General features: G+C 42.5%; 1 protein-coding gene across 1 annotated transcript in view; it reads left to right on the forward strand.

Moving 5' to 3' along the window:
• LOC129695083 (kinesin-like protein KIF20A) overlaps positions 1-20,925 on the forward strand; it is a 33,139-nt gene extending 12,214 nt beyond the window's left edge. The window contains exons 7-13 of the mRNA XM_055631833.1: positions 503-554; positions 7,665-7,719; positions 7,821-7,932; positions 8,091-8,159; positions 10,492-10,638; positions 17,224-17,386; positions 20,678-20,925. Coding sequence (XP_055487808.1) covers positions 503-554; positions 7,665-7,719; positions 7,821-7,917 — 204 coding nt within the window. The 3' untranslated portion in view covers positions 7,918-7,932; positions 8,091-8,159; positions 10,492-10,638; positions 17,224-17,386; positions 20,678-20,925. The remainder of the gene's footprint in view (positions 1-502; positions 555-7,664; positions 7,720-7,820; positions 7,933-8,090; positions 8,160-10,491; positions 10,639-17,223; positions 17,387-20,677) is intronic.
• The last annotated feature ends 1,741 nt before the right edge of the window (positions 20,926-22,666 follow it).

Genomic DNA, 22,666 nt, shown 5'->3' on the forward strand with positions numbered 1-22,666 from the left:
TCAGTTCCTGTGGATTGGAGGATAGCTAATGTTATCCCACTTTTCAAGAAAGGAGCGAGAGAGAAAACGGGGAATTACAGACCAGTTAGCCTGACTTCAGTGGTGGAAAAGATGCTGGAGTCAATTATTAAAGAGGTAATAATGGGGCATTTGAATTAGGATTAGTCCAAGTCAATATGGATTTATGAAAGGAAAATCCTGCTTGACTAATCTAAGTGGAGGCTAAATCACTGGATGGATTTAAGAGATAGTTAGATAGAGCTCTAGGGGCTAGTGGAATCAAGGAATATGGGGAGAAGGCAGGCACGGGTTATTGATAGGGGATGATCAGCCATAATCACAATGAATGGCGGTGCTTGCTCGAAGGGCTGAATGGCCCCCTCCTGCACCTATTTTCTATGTTACCAACCCTTTGTATTATAGCCTCTTGCATCACACGAGGACAAGAACTCTTCTTGACATTACTATGCTTTCAAAATTATTTCAATTTTATTTTTAATAGAATGAGCAGTATAATCAGAGCAGTCATCAAAGTTCAATCAATACTACAGAAGGTAAGTTGCACAAGCATACCAACACCAAACGTATAATGCATGGATTCATGATTCTATTGTGCAAACATCAGTCGCAGTTTAAATTAAAGGCGTTTCCCTGAATACTGAATACCAGCTTGTTGTTGGTTAATAGATGGGAGGCCCATTAAAATATATTGTTAGCAATATTTTAACAGATTGTTTAGCTAAGGTGTCTCCAGAAACTGCTGAGAATAATATTTCCAGTTTCAATTTAGTTTATTGTCACGTGAACCGAGGTATAGTGAAAAGTTTTTGTGTGCTAACCAGTCAGCGGAAAGACAATACATGATTACATTGAGTCATTAACATTGTATAGATACACAATAAGGGAATAACGTTTAGTGCAAGGTAAAGCCAGTAAAGGCCGATCGAAGGTCACTTATGAGGTAGATAGTAATTCAGGACTGCTCTCTAGTTGTGGTAGGATGATTCAGTTGCCTGATAATAGCTGGGAAGAAATTGTACCTGAATCTGGAGGTGTGCGTTTTCACACTTCTATACCTTTACTCGATGGGAGTGGGGAGGAGTGGCCAGGGTGCAACTCATCCTTGATTATGCTGCTGACCTTCCTGAGGCAGCGTGAGGTATAAAAGGAGTCAATGGAAGGGAGGGTTGGTTTGTGTGATGGACTGAGCTATGACCACAATTCACTGCAATTTTTTGCGATCTTGGATGCAGCTCCCAAGCTAAGCTGTGATGCATCCCGATAAAATGCTTTCTATGGTGCATCTGTGGAGGTTGGTGAGAGTTGTTGGGGACATGCCGCACTTCTTAATCCTTCTAAGGAAGTAGAGGCGTTGGTGTGCTTTTTTGGTCATTGCTTAAATATGGGTGGGCCAGGAGAAGTTGTTGTTGATATTGACTCCTAGAAATTTGACGTTTTCAACCATCTCTACTTTGGAGCAGTCAATATAAACTGGGGGCATGTGCACCTCTTGGCTTCCTGAAGCCGATCACTATCTCCTTTGTCTTGCTGACATTGAGAAAAAGGTTGTTGTTTCGACACCAGGACACGAGGTTCTCGATCTCCTTCCAGTACTCTGTCTCATCATTTTTTGACATCCGGCCCACAATGGTGGTGTTGTCTGCGAATTTGAAGATTGAATTAGATTTGTACATGGATGTACAAGGAGTAAAGAAGGAGGCTGAGAATGAAACAATGGAGAAACTCGGTGAGCAGATGCTGGTTAAATCGAAGGTAGACACAAAATGCTGTAGTACTCTGCGGGACAGGCAGCATCTCTGGAGAAAAGGAATTGCCAGGTTCCGGTTTTGACCTTTCTTCAGAACATTGGTGTGTTTGCATGCAACAGGCCTGTCTTAAGTTTTTAAAACAAATACACAAAATCATTTATGTCTATTTCTTATAAGATTGATTAGATAAGATAAGATTCAATAGATTGAAACCAGAGTACTGCTGATTCATGCTGCTGTCCATGCACAACCAAACTGGGGCAAATATTGAGATCCTTGCATCCCATTACATAACTGGATGATAGTTTTTCTGATTGGATTCAACAGCTGCATCTAGAACAATATCAACGATTGTCCTTTTAAAATGAAAAACACAAAATTAAATAAATTAAAAATAAAAGGAGGATTTTAAAAACAAAACTGGTCGTGGCTTGGAGCAGCAAACCTTTTGATTGGTTGCAGCAAGTGAATTTCAGGTTAGTACAGGTGCGGGGACTGTAAAACGTTCTGGGCAAGTGAATTGCAGGTCGGCAGCTTGGAACAGCAAGCTCGTTGATTGGTTGGAGCATCCGAATTGGCTAATTGAACAGCTAATAAAAACAAGGCAAGGTGTTGGGGCCGAGGACGTGTTGAGGGCAAGGAGGCTATCAGAGGCAGATAGGAGGATAAGCTGCAGTCTGCTGTTTGAGTTGCAGTGGTGATGGCAGATATGTTGGCACAATGCTCCTGCAGGATGTGGCGCTGGTGACCCTGATGACTACACCTGTGGGAATTGTCCAGTTGCAACTGCATAAAGATTGTGTTAGGGAACCGGAGCAGCAGCTGGATGACCTTAGCACCTTCTGGGAGATTGAGAGCTTCTTGGTCGAGGCTTAGAAGCGAGGTTGTCACGACCAAGTCAGGAAGAGAGTAGGTCGGTGACCATGAGGAATGGAAATAGGCAAGGAGTGCAGGCCATCCACCTTCAAAACAGGTACACCCTTTTGGGTGCTGTAGGGAGGAGGGCAGGGTTGGTGATGTTCAGCAGGGAAGGGTACCATCAGGCAAAGCCATGGTGGTAGCTGACTCTTTAATTAGGGGTGCAAGAGGAGATTCTGTGGCAGCAGTGGAGAATCCAGGAGAGTGTGCTGTCTCCCTGGTTCCAGGATCCAGGATATCTTAGAACGGCTGGATGACATTCTCAAGGGGGAGAGTGAGCAGCCGGAAGTTGTTGTGCATGTTGGTACAAATGACATGGGTAGGTTTAAGGAATGAGGTACTGCAAATGGGTACGGGTCCACCACCGAATTTCCAGCAACTTTAATTTGTCTAAACATTATTAGAACGCATTGAAATCACCCCCCAAAATGGTGGCGCCTAGGCTGGGTGAGGTAGCTGATCTCGCCCCCATCGGGACTTTTGCGCCGAATGGCGGGTCGAGTTGGCCTCGGGAACTCTAGCACGCCCGTAGTCAGCAGATCCGATCTCATAGCTGATTACCGCATTTAACTTTGCTTCTACTGCCTTGTGCTATTGTGGGGAGGAGCAGAAAGATAGGCAACATGAATGTGTGACTGAGGAGTTGGTGTTGCGGGCAGGGATTCGGATTTCTGGACCGGATTTCTTCGGCAGAGGTGACCTGTACAGGAGGGGTGTGTTGCATCTTAACTGGAGGGGATCCAATATCCTTGCAGATAGGTTTGCTAATGCCACATGGGTGGGTTTAAACCATATTGGTTGTGGGATGGGATCGTATGCAGGACCAAGGCTGATGAGAGGCTGGAAGGCAGTATGGATGATGATGAAAGTAAGTAAAGTGGACAGAATAGGCAGGAGAAAGGCATGGAGCGACAAAGAAATGTTGGTTTGAATTGCACTTATTTTAATGCGAGAGGCAGATGAACTCAGGGTGTGGATAGATGGATAAGAGTCCATGACCTGCATATTCCTGTTAGAGTGAAGGGCAAAACAGGAAGCTTGAATGATGAGGGGCTCGACCCGAAATGTCATGCATTCCTTCTCTCCAGAGGCGCTGCCTGTCCCGCTACAGCATTTTGTGTCTATCTTTGGGTGAAATTGAGCCTCTGGTCAAGAATAAGGAAGTGTTATGGGGCAGGTACATGCAGCTGGGATCAAGTGTGTCCCTGGAGGAGTTTTGGGAGCTGCGGAGCAAGCTAAAAAGGGAAATCGGGAGGGTAACTGAAATTTCACTGTTCCTTAATTGGTACATGTGACAATTATTTAGAATCTTGAAAAAAGGGGACTGGAGATGGCTCTAAGATAATAGAATAACCCCAAGAGATTTTATAAATACATTAACCAGAAAGGAAGAGACCCCATAGGAATCAAAGTGGGCAACTCTGTGGAGCCACAGGAGATGGGCAAGGTCCTCAATGAGTATTTCTCCTCGGTTTTTATTGTGGAGAAAGACATGAGGACAGGGAAACCTGGGCCAGTCAATGGAAGTGTCTTGAGGGCAGTCAGTATTACGGTTGAGGAGGTGCTGAATACGTACGTAACATGTATTAAGGTAGATAAATTCCTGGGCCAGACCAGATATATCAGAGGACACTTTGGGAAGATAGAGAGGAAATTGCAGGTGCCCTGGATGAGTCATTAAATGCAGGTGATGTGAGGTGCTGGGAAACTGGGGGGTGGCGAAAGTTGTGCCTCTAATTAAGAAGGGTTGCAGGGAAAAGCGTGTGGACAACAGGCCAGTGAGTAAAATCTGTGGTTCGAAAGTTAATAGAGAGTATTCTGAGGGATTAGATCTACAGTACATGCATTTAGACTGACAGGGGTTAATTAGGGGTACCCAGCATGGTTTTGTACTGGAGAGGTTGTGTCACACATCTGAGTTTTTTGACGGTGTGACCAAAAGGTTGATGAGAGCAGAGCTTTAGACATTGTATATATGGATTTCAGCAAAGCATTGATCATTCTGGAAAGTAAAAACACATGGGATTCAAGGAGAAAGCTGACTGGATAGGAAAATGGCTTCATGGAAGGAAGCAGAGGGTGATGGTGAAAGGTTATTTTTCAGACTGGAGGTCAGTGAAAATGGTACTGTAAAGATTTATGATGATTTTGCCAGGACTTGAGGGCCTGAGCTATAGGGAGAGGTTGAGCAGATTAGGGCTTTATTCCCTGGAGCGTCGGAGGATGAGGGGTGATCTTTTAAAGGTACAAGATCATGAGAAGAATAGACAGGATAAATACAATGTATTTTACCCAGAGTAGGGGGATTGAGAGGCAGAGGACAGAGGTTTAAGATGATGGGGGAAGGGAAGGGGTTAAGATTTAATAGAAATTTGAGGGGTAACTTTTTCATGCAAAGGGTGGTGGGTTTATGGAAAGAGCTGCTAGAGAAAGTAGTTGAGGCTGTTTCCACATTGCAAGACTGACTCTATAAGAGGCTTACAAAATGAATTAGCTTTAAAGAAGTGTTAGGTTTATGTGGATCATTTTCTCTGGAACATCGGAATGTTTGACCTGTTTTTATAAAATGTTAAATGGTCAGCTCGACATAGATTACAAAACCTACACCAAACCCGAACCATTTAGGAGCAGACGAGGGCATTCGATCCAATTTGAGATTCCAGCTACCAAGACAGATGTGTACAACAATTCGTATTCCCCCGCACAATTAAAGCATGGAATAATCTTCACCCTACCATAGTTACCCAACCAGATACAACTAAATTTAATGTAGCTCTTTCTTCCCAAAAACCCTTTCTGGCTTAAGTCTTCCCTCCACCACCTCCAGTTTAAATTCCATTTGGAATATTTTGGAGGACCAAGAAACCAAGGAAATTGACGGTTGATCTGGTAGAAAAATATAAAATTGCAAGACATAGATAAAGTAGACAGTCAGAGCCTTTTCATAGGTGGGAATGTCAAGGAGTGATTTTTTTTCAACCATCAAAATTTGAAGACCATGTGAGATTTAAGGTTTGATGGAAAGGGAACGAGCTGCTGGAGGAGGTAGTTGAGACAGGCACTATCATAACATATAAGAAAACGGTTAGACAGGTACATGAGTAGGATAGGTTTAGAGGAATAAGGGATAAACGCAGGTAGGTGAGACTAATGTAGATGCGGCATGTTGGTCGGTGTGAGCTTGTTGGGCCGGAGGGCTTGTTTTCATTCTGTATGACTGACTCTTGTTATTTTGAGATGGTTGGTCTTGCATTCCTCCATAATGAATTAATCCGTCGCAATTTTGCTTATTCTGGTTATCACATTATAAGATGGATATGATTGCACTGGGTGCAGAGGAAACTTGCCAGGATATAGCCTAGATTGCAGCGTTCATGTGTCAGTAGAGACTGGATAGGTGGGTTTGTTTTCCCTGAAGCAGAGGAGCTAAGGGGCAGATTGTTAGTCACTTATGAAATTGAAAAGGATTTTTTTTTAAATCCATATCATGGAGGAGCCTTAAATAAGTGAGCATTCCTTAAGGTGGGAGGATTAAACGAGATCCAAGAGGGATTTTCAAACTTAGTGGTGCTGAAATGCTCTGCCTGAAGATCTGATGGAGGAATATACTCTCGAAATTTAAGAAGCATTTAGAAAATACTTGAGATAGACACAAAAAGCTGGAATAACTCAGCGGGTCAGCCAGCATCTCTGGAGAAAAGGAACAGGTAACATTTAGGGTCGAGACCCTTCTTCAGACTGAGAGTCATGGGAAAGAGAAAGGAGATATGTAGACGATGATATAGAGAGATATAGAACAAATGAATGAAAGATGCAAAAAAGTAACAATGATAAATTAAATAGGCCATTGTTAGCTGTGTGTTAGGTGAGAATGAGTTAAGACAAGGCGACTTTGAAGCTGGTACGACTTGGGTGGGGGAGGGTGTGGAGAGAGGGTGGATGCAAGAGTTACTTGAAGTTAGAGAAATGAATAATACCACTGGGTTTCAATCTGCCCAAGCAAAATAAAAGATGCTGTTCCTCCAATTTGTGTTTGGCCTTACTCTGACAAGAGAGGAGGCCGTGGACAGAAAGGTCAGTGTGGGAATGGGGAGGGGAATTAAAGTGTTTTGCAACCGGGAGATCAGGTAGGTCCAGATGGACCTCGCAAAGGTGTTCAGCGAAATAATCGCCCAGTCCACATTTGGTATCGCTGATGTACAAGAGTCCACACCTTGAACAACGGATATAGATGAGGTTGGAGGAGGTGCAAGTGAACCGCAGTCTAACCTGAAAGGACTGTCGGGGTCCCTGGACAGAGTTGAGGGAGGAGATACAAGGACAGGTGTTGCATTTCCTGCAGTTGCAGGGGAAGACACCCGGGGAGGGGGTGGTTTAGGTGGGAAGGAATAAGTTAACCAGGGAGTTGTGGAAGGAACTGTCTCTGCGGAAGACGGAAAAGGGTGTAGATGGGAAGATGTGACTAGTGTTGGGATCCTGTTGGAGGTGGCGAAAATGTCAGAGGTTTATCTGTTGTATACGACAGCTGATGAGGTGAAAGGTAAGGACTAGGGGGGCTCAATTATCTCTGTTTTAACTGGGGGGGGAAGCAAGAGCGGAGCAACGGGATATGGTCAATGAAGTTGGTGTAAGATGGGTGCAACTGTGCATGCCCTTTGGCTCTGACTCCAGACATTAAAATATTCAACCCAACAGAAATGTGATCCATTTATATTTTGTTTTTTGTCTTCTCTTCTCTTGATAATAATTCAATACTTAGAATTTTTTTAAATCAGGGGGTTCACTGAAGTCAAGTGGTAGCTGTCTTGGTGACATTGAAGGGAACATTGGTAAAGTATCCTGAAGAAAAAAGTAGCTGTACGTGCTGCTCAGAAAGGACTGAAAAGCTGTTTTCCATGCTGGGTTTCATTTTGTGAAATCATTTTGTACAACAAAGCTATTTATGATTTGCTTGATCCAGTATCCTGTAAATTGCAGAAAAGAAATATACTTCGGCTTGTGCAAGATGCCAAAGGCAACACCCATGTGAAAGGTAATTGACTATATTTTATTTCTGATTATTAGCTTTTTAAGCTGCTTTATTCAGTGTATAAATTAAGATGTCTCCAAGATATCAATGTACTTTTCTTATAGATCTAAAATGGATTCAGGTTTCCAATGCCGAAGAAGCATGCATGATATTGAAAAGAGGGAGAAAGCGACAAAAAATTGCTTCTACAAAAGTCAATAATCTTTCAAGTAGGAGGTATTTTACCTGATTATATATAAATATTAATTAAAACATTTTTTTATATATAATTAATTTTGCTGAACTTCAGTTATGTATTTCTGAGCAAAACATATGTCTTCTAACCAGTAATGGAAGTATATTTAAAATATCTATTTAAAATGTTCTTTCTGCAGCCACTGTACCTTTTCAATAAGAGTTTTGCATGTTGAGGCTGATGGTCTTCATGTCATCCAAGTTAGTGAGTAAGTAAAATCAGTGTGTTTTATGTGCAGCGTTTTTACGTTGTCTGTCTGTGCCTGTGATACTACTGCAAGATTTTCCTTGTACTTGTACCTCGCTGTACATAATTGTATGGATGACAATTATCTCAGCCTGACTCTAGTCAAGGCTTTTCAATGAAAATGTAACTGCAGAACTGATGATGGAGTTTGAGAAAAATGAAAAAAGGGTATCGGGTTGGTCTAGCAGATTAAAATAAAGATATACATTTTCTTTGCCTTCATTGGGGGAAATCATGGAGTTATTGTCTCTGTGAGCAACCTTTTATAATTACAGAACATTGTCTGGGTTTTAGTCCCACTCTTGTGGAATATTTTATTGTGTTGTGATCTAAATTTCTAGTGGGAAACCAATTGTATTGCAGACAAAAACTCTGATCTAGAAAAGCAGTCACTCCATTGCCAAACCAAATGTTTCAAGGACATAATATCTTGTATAACAGTATTTTTTAACATTGCGAATGTGTTCCAAGTATGCGTTATAGCATTAGCACATCAAAAAACTGACACTGAGACATTTAGCAGATTATTTGGGGAGGGAACCAAAAACCTATCAGTTTTAAAAGCATCTTGAAGGAAAAAGACAGAGGGTGAGAAGATTGTTGTCTGGGGGCCATGGTGGCTCAAGTCAAGTCAAGTTTATTTGTCACATAAACATACGAGATGTGCAGTGAAATGAAAGTGGCAATGCTCGCGGACTTTTGTGCAAAAGACAAACAACCAAACAAACTATAAACACAATCATAACACACATATTCTTTTACATAATAAATAATGGAAGGAAAAATATTCAGTAGAGTTAGTCCCTGGTGAGATAGGCATTTACAATCCGAATGGCCTCTGGGAAGAAACTCCTTCTCAAACTCTCCGTTCTCATCGCATGGCAACGGAGGCGTTTGCCTGACCGTAGCAGCTGGAACAGTCCGTTGCAGGGGTGGAAGGGGTCTCATGATATTGTTGACTCTGGAGTTGCACCTCCTGATGTATAGTTCCTGCAGGGGGGCAAGTGAAGTTCCCATAGTGCGTTCGGCCGAACGCATTACTCTCTGCAGAGCCTTCTTGTCCTTGGCAGAGCAATTCCCAAACCAGATAGTAATGTTCCCGGACACGATGCTTTCCACCGCCGCTGCGTAGAAGCACTGGAGGATCCTCAGAGACACTCTGAATTTCCTCAATTGCCTGAGGTGGTAAAGGCGTTGCCTTGCCTTACTCACGAGTGCTGAGGCGTGTGATGCCCATGTCATATCCTCGGAGATGTGGACTCTCAGATATTTAAAACAGTTCACCCTATCCACATGATCTCCATTTATCCTCAATGGAGTGTACGTCCTCGGATGATGTGCCCTCCTAAAGTCCATGATCAGCTCCTTCGTTTTTTTGATGTTCAAGAGGAGGCTGTTATCCTGGCACCAGAGTGCTAGACCAGCCACCTCCTCCCGGTAGGCCTTCTCGTCGTTGTCTGAGATCAGGCCCACCACCACAGTGTCATCAGCAAACTTAATTATTGAGTTGGAGCTGAACCTAGCCACACAGTCATGTGTGTACAGGGAGTACAATAGGGGGCTGAGGACGCAACCCTGGGGCGATCCTGTGCTCAGGGTGAGGGACTTCGATGTATTCCCTCCCATCTTGACTACCTGGGGCCTGGCGGTGAGAAAGTCCAGGACCCAGGGAGGTGTTGAGCCCCAATTCCATTAGCTTCCCGGCCAGTCTGGTGGGGACTATCATGTTGAAGGCTGAACTGTAGTCTATGAACAGCATTCTCATGTAGCCCCCCTTCTGGCTGTCCAGATGGGAGAGAGCGGTGTGCAAGACCTGGGAGACCGCATCGTCCGTGGATCTGTTCGGACGATATGCGAACTGCAACGGGTCCATGTTCCGAGGGAGGAAGGCGCAGATGTGTTTCTTCACCAGCCTCTCAAAGCATTTCATGACTACCGAGCATGACTACCGGGCTGAAGCATGACTCACTGGTGAATTCATTAAAATTGTTAGCTGTTGGAATTGGGAAGCCCGGATATCTCTAGATTGGTATGAGGTTATAGAGAAGGGATGTGAAGCAATGGATAGATTGGCAACGAAGAAGGTAATTTTGCAAAATAAATTTGCTTATATACGTGCAAAGGTAGGTTAGATACCACTGGTGGGAAGAATGGCTGAAAGGGACAATGCAAGTTAATTCCGAGATTTAGATGAATTCAAGTAACAGAGAAGGTGAGTGAGTATTCATTCAAGTCATTTGATTTCTGGTTCTGCTAGTATTGTTCTTGGCTGAATATAACTGTTCCATTTGCAGACTTTCTCTTTGTGATCTTGCGGGATCAGAACGAAATGCAAAAACAAAGAATGATGGCGACAGATTAAAAGAAGCGGGAAACATTAACACTTCTTTGCTAATTCTTGGAAAATGCATCAATGCATTGAGGCATAACCAGATTTCAAAGTAAGAGACACCTTTCTTCTATCCTCTCCACTGTTTAAGAATGAGCTTCAAATTGTTCATATGTTTTAAAATAAAATGTCAGTGCAACTAATTTTAGAGATCATAGTCATAGTGCTGCGATACAGTGCTCTCCATTAAGGGCAGCAGTAGAGCTGCTGCCTTGCAGCGTTTGCAGCACCCGAGACCCAGGTTCCATCCCAACTACGGGTGCTGCGTGTGTGTTGTTAGTATACGGGGATCGCTGGTTGGTGTGGGCCGAAGGGCCTGTTTCTGCGCCATATCTCTAAACTAAACAGTATGGTTAGGGGCCTTTCAGGCCAAATTTGTACATGAGTGTTTCCATAAATAAGGATACCAACCTGTGACATGGCATTAAAAATGGGCCTGCATGTCATTTTGAGCTAATTTGTGATCAAAATCGACAAAAAGTTGACTAAAGTGTATTACTTTCAAAATTTGAAGAAAAACACAAGAGAACAAAATAATTTATTAGACATATGGGATACTTACTGATTTCTAAGCTGCCTTACAAAACGTCAGCACCTAACCCACCACGAGGAGGTCCATGTCAAACATGATGCCAAGTTAAGCTAATATCCTCTGTCTGCATATGATTGAGATCCATTCATTCCCTGCATATCTAAACTCCTCTTAAATACCCCTGTCGTATCTGCCTCCACCACCATCCCTAGCAGTGTGTTCCAAGCCCACACCGCTCTTTATGTGGGGAAAAATAGCACACACACAACTCCTTTAAACCTTTCCCCTTTCACTTTAAATCCTTGTCCTCTGGTCTTTGATACCCTGTCTATTTCCACCATAGGAAAGGGTCCTCTCTGTCCACCCTGTCTGCCTCTCACAACCTTAACTTCCAATGTTCCTGGGGTAATTTGTCCAAGATAGGCATAGTTTTTATTATTATTTTTTATGTAAAGTGACAGGAATAGTGTCCATGGCTGCTCCCACCTTGGAGGAAGTGGGAGCAGTCAAAGGAGAGGTTGTTGAGAGTGATTTTTTAATTATTATTTTTTAACCTAGTCCTTTCACTAGCTGTGGCATACAACACTCAATCTTCCGACATTATTGCCAACTCTAACAGGATCCCACCACTAGTCACATCTTCCCATCTCCAAACCCGTTCCACAGAGAGTGTAACTCCCGGGTTAACTTATCCCTTCCCACCTCTCGCCAGGCCCCTTCCCCTGCATCCGCGGAATATGCAACACCTGTTCTATACCTCCTCCCTCGCCTCTGTCCAGGGACCCCGACAGACCTTTCAGGTGAGGCAGAGGTTCACTTGCACCACCTACAACATAATCTATTATACCTGCTGTTCCAGGTGTGGACTCCTATATATCCACGAGACCAAGCGCAGACTGGGCAATCACTTCGCTGAACACCTTCGCTCAGTCCTCCTTGGCCTACGTGATGTGTAGGAAGGAATTGCAGATGCTGGTTTTAAACTGAAGATAGACACAAAAAGCTAGAGTAACTCAGCGGGTTAGACAACATCTCTGGAGAAAAAGAGCAGGTGACTTTTCAGTCTGAAGAAGGGTCTCGACCCGAAACGTCACCTATTCGTTTTCTCCAGCGAAATCCTGTATCTCTATATTCTTTTGCCCATGTGATCTACCGGTTGCCAAACACTTTAACTCCCCTCCCCTTTCCCATTCTGGCCTTACTGCCATGGGCCTCCTCCATGGTCGGGGTGAGGCTCAAGGCAAATTGGAGGAACAGCACCTCATATTTTGCCTGGACAGCTTACAACTTTGAGGTATGAATATTGATTTCTCTAACTTCAAGTAATCCTTGCATCCCTTCCCTCTCTGTCTCTCCCCCACCCTAGTCGTTGTACTAGTTTCACTGTCTGTACAACTCGTTATCACCTCGCCCACAACCAACAATGGCCCATTCTGGGCTCCACCTTTTCCTGATTGTTACCTTTTGCATGTCTTTCATTCATTTGCAGTCTATATCTCTTGTTTATATCACCGTCTATATCTCTCGTTTCTGTTTCCTATGACTCTCAGTTTGAAGAAGGATCTCGACCCGAAACGTCACACATTCCTGCTCTCCAGAGATGCTGCCTGTCCCTTTGAGTTACTCCAGCATTTTGTGATCTACCTTCAAAGTTTTTTGAAGCTGCAACATGATTTCCTGACTCTTATATTTTATGGCCTGACTAACAAACAAAACAAAACATATCATATACCACTTTCCCATTCTATCTACTTGTATTGCCACTTTCAGGGAACTATGGAACTATGGATTTCAGGACCCCATATTCCTCTGTACATCAATACTGTTAAGGATTGTGCCATTAAGTGTATACTTTCCACTTGCATTTGACCTCCCAAAGTGCAACACTTCAAACTTGCTAATATTAAACTGCATCTACCATTTCTTTGCCCATTTCTGGAACTGATCTATATCCAGCTGTAGACTAGTTTTGAATCCAAATGAGCAAGTTTCCATAGATCCCATGCATTTTAATCTGGGTCAGTTTACCATAAGTGAGTTTGCTAAAAGTCTTATTAAAGCCCACTACTCTACTCAATAGTTTGAAAGACGTGACTTGTCTGTACTTAATTCTCTTCCAAACATGAAGGAATGCTATCCTGAAGAGTGATTTCCAGTAAGGATAGCTTCCTTACCACTGATGTGAGACTCATCAATATTGGTTACTCTCCAGTCTCTCAGACCTCATCAGTGGTGAGAGAACCTACAAACATTTTGTCAAGATCCCAGAAATCTCCTCTTACCTCCCTTAATGCTCTCAGCATAAGTTCTCTCCTTAATCCTTGTACCTCATTAATACCTTCTCCCTAGTTTTCCCCTTGTTTTTAATGTTTGTATCAAAATACTTTGGATTTTCTTTAATACAACTCTGACATTTCATGGGACACAAAACTGCAGATGCTGGAATATTTCATGGCCCCCATTGGCCCTTCTAATTGCCCTCGTGAGTTCCTTCTTGCTTGTTTTATATTCCTCAAAAGCCGATCTCATTTCATCTTTCCAAATCTTGCATGCAATTCCTTTTTCTTTTTTTACAAACATATTTACAATCTCTTTGGTCATCGAACATTCCCTAACCTTGCTGTTCCTATCTTCCTCCTTACTGGAACATGCCGGTCCTGATCTCGAATCAGTTGACCAATAACAACTCCCAACCTACTCTCCCTAGTTTCTGCCTAATAATGCAGTAACCAGATTTATCCCACTTTAGTACCTTCACCCAAGTTCCATACGTAACTTTATTCATGACTATCTTAAAACATATGGAATTGTGATCACTCTTTCATTGAAACACCAGTCGCCTAGCCAGGCTTGTTTCCCCAATATTTCCCCAATAAGTATTACTCTTCATTTAGACTATCCACACACTGTTTTAAAAGCCTTCTTAGATACACCTAACAAATTTTGCGCTAAGTCTCAGTCAATACTGTGGAATTTAATGTTGCCCACTACGACAAACTTGCTTTTCCATCTTTCTGTAATCTGTCCACATGTCTGTTTTTGGACTGTGTCTATGTCCACACAAACTAGCAATCGTGCATGCATTAGTTCTATCCTACAAAATAAGGATAATTTGCAACAGCCAATTAACCTGCAAACCTGCATTTGTTTGGAGTGTGGGAGGAAACCGGACCACCTGGAGAAAACTCACACGGTTATAGAGAATGTACAACATTTTATTTCTTAAACTTGGCAATTCATTAGAAAAAATATTGTATTATATGTAACATTTTAGAAAAAAATAGTAAAGTAAATGTATGAATGAATGAGGAATAATGCAGTAATCTGGAAAGTCTGCTTGTCTGGCACTATTAATGTCAACATTTTACTATTTGTATATTATGGATGGCATTTGTCATTCATTACTATACATTGTAGTTATAGCGGGCTCTTTATTCTCATTGTAAATTATGACAGTACCAACTGTTAAAGAAATTGTATGTACTTTCATGTACACGTCTGGTTGTACTAAAACCAGCATGGATTTTAACAACCAAAGAAAATACAACATCCAGGACACCAGGGGAGAGATTTGAGTGTCAAATGTTGTGGTAAGGTTGGCTTAGTGGATTGATTGTTCATTCATCCATAATGTTTGATACACATCTGAATAATCATATTGCTGGAAAGTGACATTGTGCATCTAGACTAATATTACCATTAATTAATATCTTGCTCTCTGTTTTTTTAAATCTATGCAAGAGGCAGATGATTAACTCAGTTTAATTTCATGCCTGAAATTTGGCATCTTTAAAATTCTAGCTTACCTCTTGCATTGTCTATTTTATGTTCAATTCTGGTATAGTTTGAGAATTAATGGCCCTTTCATTTAGATGCATATGAATTGCTGGTTATACACTAACAAGTTACCGTACTACTTAATGCAACAACCCTAATAATCTAAACTTTGGTTAATTTTCCAAAATTCTGAGAAACCTTTGTTTTATCAGTCAAAGATATTATAATTTTAAATAGTATATTACTTTAAACTAAGATAATCTGTTTTTACTTCTGATGTTGCTTTAAAACAGATTAATTTCACAGAAACATAGAAAATAGGTGCAGGGGTAGGTCATTCGGCCCTTCGAGCCAGCACCACCATTCAATATGATCAAGGCTGATCATCCAGAATCAGTACCCCGTTCCTGCTTTCTCCTCATATCACTTGATTCCATTAGCCCCACGAGCTAAATCTAACTATCTCTTGAAAACATCCAGTGAATTGGTCTCCACTGCCTTCTATGGCAGAGAATTCCACAAATTTACATGGTAAATGGTAGGGAATTGAAGAATACAGTTGAACAGAGGGATCTGGGTATAACCGTGCATAGTTCCTTGAAGGTGGAATCTCATATAGATAGGGTGGTAAAGAAAGCTTTTGGTATGCTAGCCTTTATAAATCAGAGCATTGAGTATAGAAGCTGGGATGTAATGTTAAAATTGTACAAGGCATTGGTGAGACCAAATCTGGAGTATGGTGTACAATTTTGGTCGCCAAATTATAGGAAGGATGTCAACAAAATAGAGAGAGTACAGAGGAGATTTACTAGAATGTTGCCTGGGTTTCAACAACTAAGTTACAGAGATAGGTTGAATAAGTTAGGTCTTTATTCTCTGGAGCGCAGAAGGTTAAGGGGGGACCTGATAGAGGTCTTTAAAATGATGAGAGGGATAGACCGAGTTGATGTGGACAAGCTTTTCCCTTTGAGAATAGGGAAGATTCAAACAAGAGGACATGACTTCAGAATTAAGGGACAGAAGTTTAGGGGTAATATGAGGGGGAACTTCTTTACGCAGAGAGTGGTGGCGGTGTGGAATGAGCTCCCAGTGGAAGTGGTGGAGGCAGGTTCATTGGTATCATTTAAAAATAAATTGGATAGGCATATGGATGAGAAGGGAATGGAGGGTTATGGTACGAGTGCAGGCAGGTGGGACTAAGGGAAACAAAATTTGTTCGGCATGGACTTGTAGGGCCGAGATGGCCTGTTTCCGTGCTGTAATTGTTATATGGTTATATGGTTAAATTCACAACTCTCTGGGTGGAACATGTTTTTCCTCATCTCAGTCCTAAATGGCCGACCCCTTATTCTTAAACTGTGTGACCCCCTGGTTCTGGACTCACCTAACATTGGGAACATTTTTCCTGCATCTAGTTGGTACAATTTTATGTTTCTATAAGATCCCCTCGCATCCTTCTAAATTCAAGTGCATACAAGCCCAGTCGACCCATTCTTTCATCATATGTCAGTTCCGCTGTGAGACAAATTTTGAACTTTCTGTTATAAAATATAATGAGGAACTGCAGGTGCTGGTTTATACCAAAGAGAGGCACAAACTGCTGGAGTACCACAGCTAGCCAGGCAGCATCTCTGGAGAAAATAGATAGGTGATGTTTCGGGTCGGGACCCTTCATTTCTGCAGAGATGCTGCCTCACCCGCTGAGTTACACCAGAATTTTTTTGTACATTTTTGAAACTTCTTTTCACAAATTCACTATTTAAAATGGAAGAATTTATGTTTACTCTTTAACTTGTTAGCAAACTTTCTATTAAGGCCTCCTCTATTGTTAGACTAAGGCCCAGCGCAAATTGGAGGATCAGTGCCTCATATTTCTCTTAGGCAGCTTACACCCCAGCAGTATGAAAATTGACTTCTCTAACTTCAAGTAACCCTTGCTTTCCCTCTCTCCATCCCTCCCCCTTTCCCAGTTCTCCGACCAGTCTTACTGTATCCGACTACATTTTATCTCTGTTTGCTTAGTTGTTACCTTCTCCCAGCTAGCAATGATCTGTTCTACAGTTTCCTTGATTTTGTTTCCCTTTGTCCTATTTTCACACCTTACACATTCTTATCTATGCATCTCCCTCTCCGCTTACATCAGTCTGAAGAAGGGTCTTGACCTGAAATGTCACCTATTCCTTCTATCCAGAGATGCTGCCTGTCCCGCTGAGTTACTCCAGCCTTTTGTGTCTATCTTCGGTTTAAACCAGCATCTGCAGTTCCTTCTTACGCAATATAGGATGTCAAACCTATTCAATGTTATTTTAACTATTTTATTTCTCTTAGGACGCATGGCCATGTTCCATTTAGGGAAAGTAAGCTTACTCGCTACTTCCAGGGGTTTTTCTCTGGCAAAGGAAAAGTACGCATAATTGTTAATATCAGCCAATGTGCTTCTATGTATGAAGAGACACTGAATGTACTGAAATTCTCTGCGGTGGCACAAAAGGTGAGCTATGTTTATAAATATTTAATCCTTAACATTTCAGTTACATTATTGAACTGATTTTGAGGTTCCTATCATTATAGTATTTGTGGTAGTTTGAAGATCTTCAGCAACTTCTATTTATTGCTTTTTCCAAAATTTTATTTTGTGACAAATGGATTGATACAAATAAATATGGATTTGGTTGCTACAAATTTAAGTTTTCACTGCTCCATTTTTTTCCAGCTATTTCAGGGTCATCATACAGCATACAGCATTGTTATGGCATTTGCTAAAATCAATAGTTTCTGTGAATTGTTAGGAATTGAGTAAAACAAGGCCAGCTCAAATATCCTATAGTTAAGATTAAATCTGCAAGTAATGTGTGAAAATTATCGGAAAAGACAAATAAACAAATTTTGTAATAGGCATTTCTTAGCACTGTTATGACTCCAGTAAACCCTCGCTATAAAGGACCACATGGGGGAGATGATGTCTGTTATTACCAATTGTACACTATAACCAAATAAGGGGGTCAACATGTACAGTCCTTTTGGAAAATTAGCCAATAAACATACACTACACAATAAACAGTAAAGGATACAAAATACGCTATACCTCGGAGTGGCACCGTGGTAGAGTTGCTACCTTTCAGCGCCAGAGACCCGACTTCGATACTGACCTCGGGTGCTCCTTGTGGCAGCATTGGTTCCCTTTGGCATTGCGGAGACGTGGAGGTTTGTGGTTTGGTTGGGACTTGTGAGTTGCTGGTGCCAGGGGGCCGGGTTCGATCTTAAGATTAATTCTCGCTTTGAGCAGAAGGCCAACAGGGCGGTAACATCTGTCCTGTCAGACATAAGTGTACCTTTTCTCAGGTTCACCGTTCCAGAAGGTAGATCGGCCTTCCCGAGGGTGAACCCATGGGAAGTAGCTGGCCTGGATGAAGTCACTAGACTCGTCCTTGGGAATTGTGAGGACCAACGAGCAAGAATGTTCATGAACATCTTTAATCTCTCCCTATTCCGTTCTGAGATAGCAACCACCTGTTTCACGAAGACTGCTATCATTGCAGTGCCGAAGAAAAGCAAGATCTCGTGCCTTAATGACTACCATCCCGTGGCATTGACATCCATTATTATGAAGTGCTTTGAGAGACTAGAGGTGCATTAAATTTTGCCTGCCAAGCAGCCTTGATCCACTACAGTTTGCCTACTACCACAACAGGTCCACGGCTGATGTCATTTCCCTGGCCCTACACTCACCCCAGGAACGTGAATAAGATAGACACCTATGTCAGACTTCAATTTATAGACTATTCTGCTTTCAATATCATTATCCCAACCAGGCTGCTCTCCTAACTCGTGGAAATGGAGTTGCCACTCCCCTCTGCAACTAGATCCTCGACTTCATGACCAACAGATTGCAATCAGTGAGGTTAGATGACCAATCATCCTCTACGATAATCCGCAATACTGGTGCCCCTTCCATACTACTTATATACTCATGAATGTGCTGCCAAATACTAATCAAACTCAATTTACAAATTCACTGCCAACACCGCCATAATGGGCGAGATATCAAATAATGATGAGACTGAGATAGACAAAAACATTGGAGTAATTCAGTGGGTCAGGCAGCATTTCCGGAGAATAGAAAAGATTACATTTCCATTCAAGACTCTTCAGAATGAGAGTCTGAGAAATCAATATTGCTTTCTTTACCTTCAAATAGCCTTTGCATGCCCTCTCTCTCTCTGTCCCTCCCCCACACTAGTCATTGTATTAGTTTCACTGTTGTCCTGCTTAGTTTCGCTGTTTGTATTACTCGTTATCACCTTCTCCACAGCCAACAATGGACCATTGTGGGCTCCAACTTTTCTTAATCATCATTGCTGGCTTTGATTAGTCCTTTTGCATACCTTTTATTCATTTGTACTTTGATCCTTTTCATATCTCTCGTTTCCCACTCCCCTGACTCTCAGTCCGACGAGGGGTCTCGACCTGAATGGTCATTTATTCCTTTTCTCAGGAGTTGCTGCCTGACCCGCTGAGTTACTCCAGCCTTTTATGTTTATCTTTGGTGTAAACAAACATCTGCAGTTACTTCCTACACAATGATGTGACTAGGTACAGGAAAGAGATTGGGAACCTTGTAATCTGATGCCAAGACACCAACCTCTTCCTCAATGTCAGCAAGACAAAGACGATGGTGATTAACTTCTGGAAGCGGCAGTAAACGTACCCCAGTATGCATTGAGGATGGTGAAGTAGAGATGGTTGAAAGCTTCAAGTTCTTAGGAATAATTATCACCAGCAAATTGCCAGCCTCATCGAAGCAATGGTCAAGAAAGCACACCAATGCTTTTACTTCGTTAGAAGGCTTAAGAAGTTTGGTATGTCCCCAACAGCCGTCACCAGATTCTACAGACGCACTGTAGAAAGCATTTTATCGGGATGCATTACAGCATGGTTAGGGAACAGCTCCATTCAAGACTGCAAGAAATCGCCAAGAGTTGTGGACATAGCCCAGAACATCACGCAAACCAACCTCCCTGCCATTGACTCCATCCACACTTCACACTGCAGCAGCATAATCAAGGGCCCGTCTCGTCATGGATACTTCCCTTTCTCCCCTCGCCCAGCAAGCAAGAGGTACAGAAGTTTGAAAACGCATACATCCATATTCAGGGAAAATGTTTTACTAGTTGTTATCAGACAACGGAACCGTCTTCTCACCAGCTAGACTGCGTACTGACCTCCCTTCTAACTCATTGGACCTTCAAAATATCTATAATTGGACTTTATCTTGCACTAAACACCATACCCATTATCCTGTATCTGCACACTGTAGACAGCTTTTTGCAATTGTGTATAGTCTTCTTTGACTGGATAGCAGGCAAACAAAAGATTTTTGCTGTAGCTCGGTACATGTGACAATAATAAACTCAACTTTTCAGTTCGCATCGGACCTAGCCATTTCTGATGCAAGGTCATTAATTTCCAACGAACGGTTTCTTTCTCTGCATAGTCTGCCTCATCTAACACACTACTTTGTGTTCTGTTTTTTTTTTGTATGGAGACATCGTGGTTTCTTGCTGAATTGTATTGGACAAATTAATTCCCATCCCTCATACCTGCCATTCCCTCACTTGTAGTTAAGGTATTTCAATTGATGCAAAATGAATGGTGTGATGTAAGTGGCATCCTGAATCTTAAAATATGTACTGCTACAAGTGCATTATTTTCATTGTGTCAATATTAAAACATATATTTTTGTTTAAAGACAGGAATTCCTTATTGAACTTTTTTTTCCTAGATACTCCTTGATTGTTCAAAACATCTTCCTGCCCGTTTGTTTCCAAAAAGATCAGCCAGAGCTCTTTCACTGATCATTAATAATGCTGCAATTGGGTCCTCTTTGGTGAAAAGAGGAACTATCTCTTGGGATGCTCTTCCTGAGGATGTCGTTGAGATGGACGAATGTGATTCAGAGACAATTGATTTAAAGCCAGAGGAAGAGGAGGAGGAAGAAGATGAAGAAGGGGAGGAGGAGGAGGAGGAGGAAAATATCGTCATTGGGAAAAAAAATTATGAGGTAATTACATCACTTTTTTCCATCTTGCGGAAAATAATTTTGTGCTGTACGCATTCTTAAATAAGTTGAAGATAACTTTTTACCTCGAACCCAGCACAGCTACATGACATTATAATCTCCACATGGCAGATGTTGAAATTATATTAATTACATTACTAGCCATTTTGATATACTGTAGCGGCACCTAATGGTTAGGCCACTCCTGCTATGCAAATCCTCGGCAACCCTGGGAAGGAGTCATGAGATATATGGATGTGCCCTAGTATATGTCCTGACCTTCCCTCTCTCGCTCTCTCTTGCTCTTCCGCTTCCTCTCACTTCATGAGAGTGTCCTGCCACCTCAGCAGGAGCTAAACCGAGCTCACGAGGCAACCGCCTCTCAACAGCTACGACTATTATGTTAGAGTGCCAAACGTCCATGTATTTCCAACCTACAATACCTGAATAAAGAATCCATTTATTCACCACGTTTGCACCTCTACAGTACTACAAATAACTTACTGAATTTAACCCTCGCTATAAATGGCTGCAATTAATCAGTTAAATGTAAATGAACGTGGTATTCTTCGTCATCCACACATTGTTGTTCACTATGTACGCTGAGGCAGAAGTCCCACTAAGTGGGTTGATTTGTTACTTTTTCAGACTATTTGTTAATAGAAGTTCTGTTTGCCCTAAAGGGTGTGTGCAATGGCCAAGCTGCACCAAGAGTTCTATTTGTTGGTTTGTTGCTTTAAACTTCGGTAAAAACGGGTCTGGGGCATTAATCGGCTCTGTGGGACTGGGTGGGCCCGGACCTGCTGGTAGTGTACAACGACATGCTTCTAGCAGGCAGCATGTCAGACTCCATGAGGAAAGGCAGCAGTACCCTAATCTACAAGCAGAAGGGGGAGAGGAAGGATATAAAGAATTGGAGACCCATAACATTGTTGAATGTAGATTACAAGATCCTGTCTAAGGCCATCGCCAACCGGGTCAAGTCTGCTCTGGGACGGGTAATCCACCCGGACCAAACCTGTGCTGTACCTGGCAGGAAAATCTCAGACAGCCTAGCGCTGCTGAGAGATACCATTGCCTACGTGCAGGACAGACGGGTGGATGCCTGCCTAGTCAGCTTGGACCAGGAGAAGGCCTTTGACAGGATATCGCACACGTACATGAGGGACGTGCTCTCTAAAATGGGGTTTGGGGAGGGAATCCGAAATTGGATCAAACTGCTCTACACCAATATCAGTAGTGCAGTCCAAATCAATGGGTGGGAATCAGACAGTTTCCCTGTAAGGTCTGGAGTCAGGCAGGGTTGCCCTCTCTCTCCTGTCTTGTTTGTCTGCTGTATTGAACCTTTTGCCGAGTCCATCAGGAAGGATGCGAGCATAAGAGGAGTGACATTGCCAGGCAGTGGAGGCATTCAAGTAAAGACCTCCCTGTACATGGACGATGTCGCCGTCTTCTGCTCGGACCCAAGGTCGGTCCGCAGATTGATCAGCATCTGCGACCAGTTTGAGTCGGCCACGGGAGCCAGGGTGAACCGCAGGAAGAGCGAGGCCATGCTCTTTGGCAACTGGCCCGACCGATCTTCCATCCCCTTCACCATCAAGCCTGACTTCTTGAAGGTGCTGGGGATCTGGTTCGGGGGGGCTGAGGCGAGTAACAAGAATTGGCTGGAGCGGATAGCCAAGGTGGGGAGGAAGCTGGAGCTGTGGAGGCAAC

This window comes from Leucoraja erinacea, unplaced genomic scaffold (genome assembly GCF_028641065.1).
Source record: "Leucoraja erinacea ecotype New England unplaced genomic scaffold, Leri_hhj_1 Leri_937S, whole genome shotgun sequence".
Taxonomy (NCBI): domain Eukaryota; kingdom Metazoa; phylum Chordata; class Chondrichthyes; order Rajiformes; family Rajidae; genus Leucoraja; species Leucoraja erinaceus.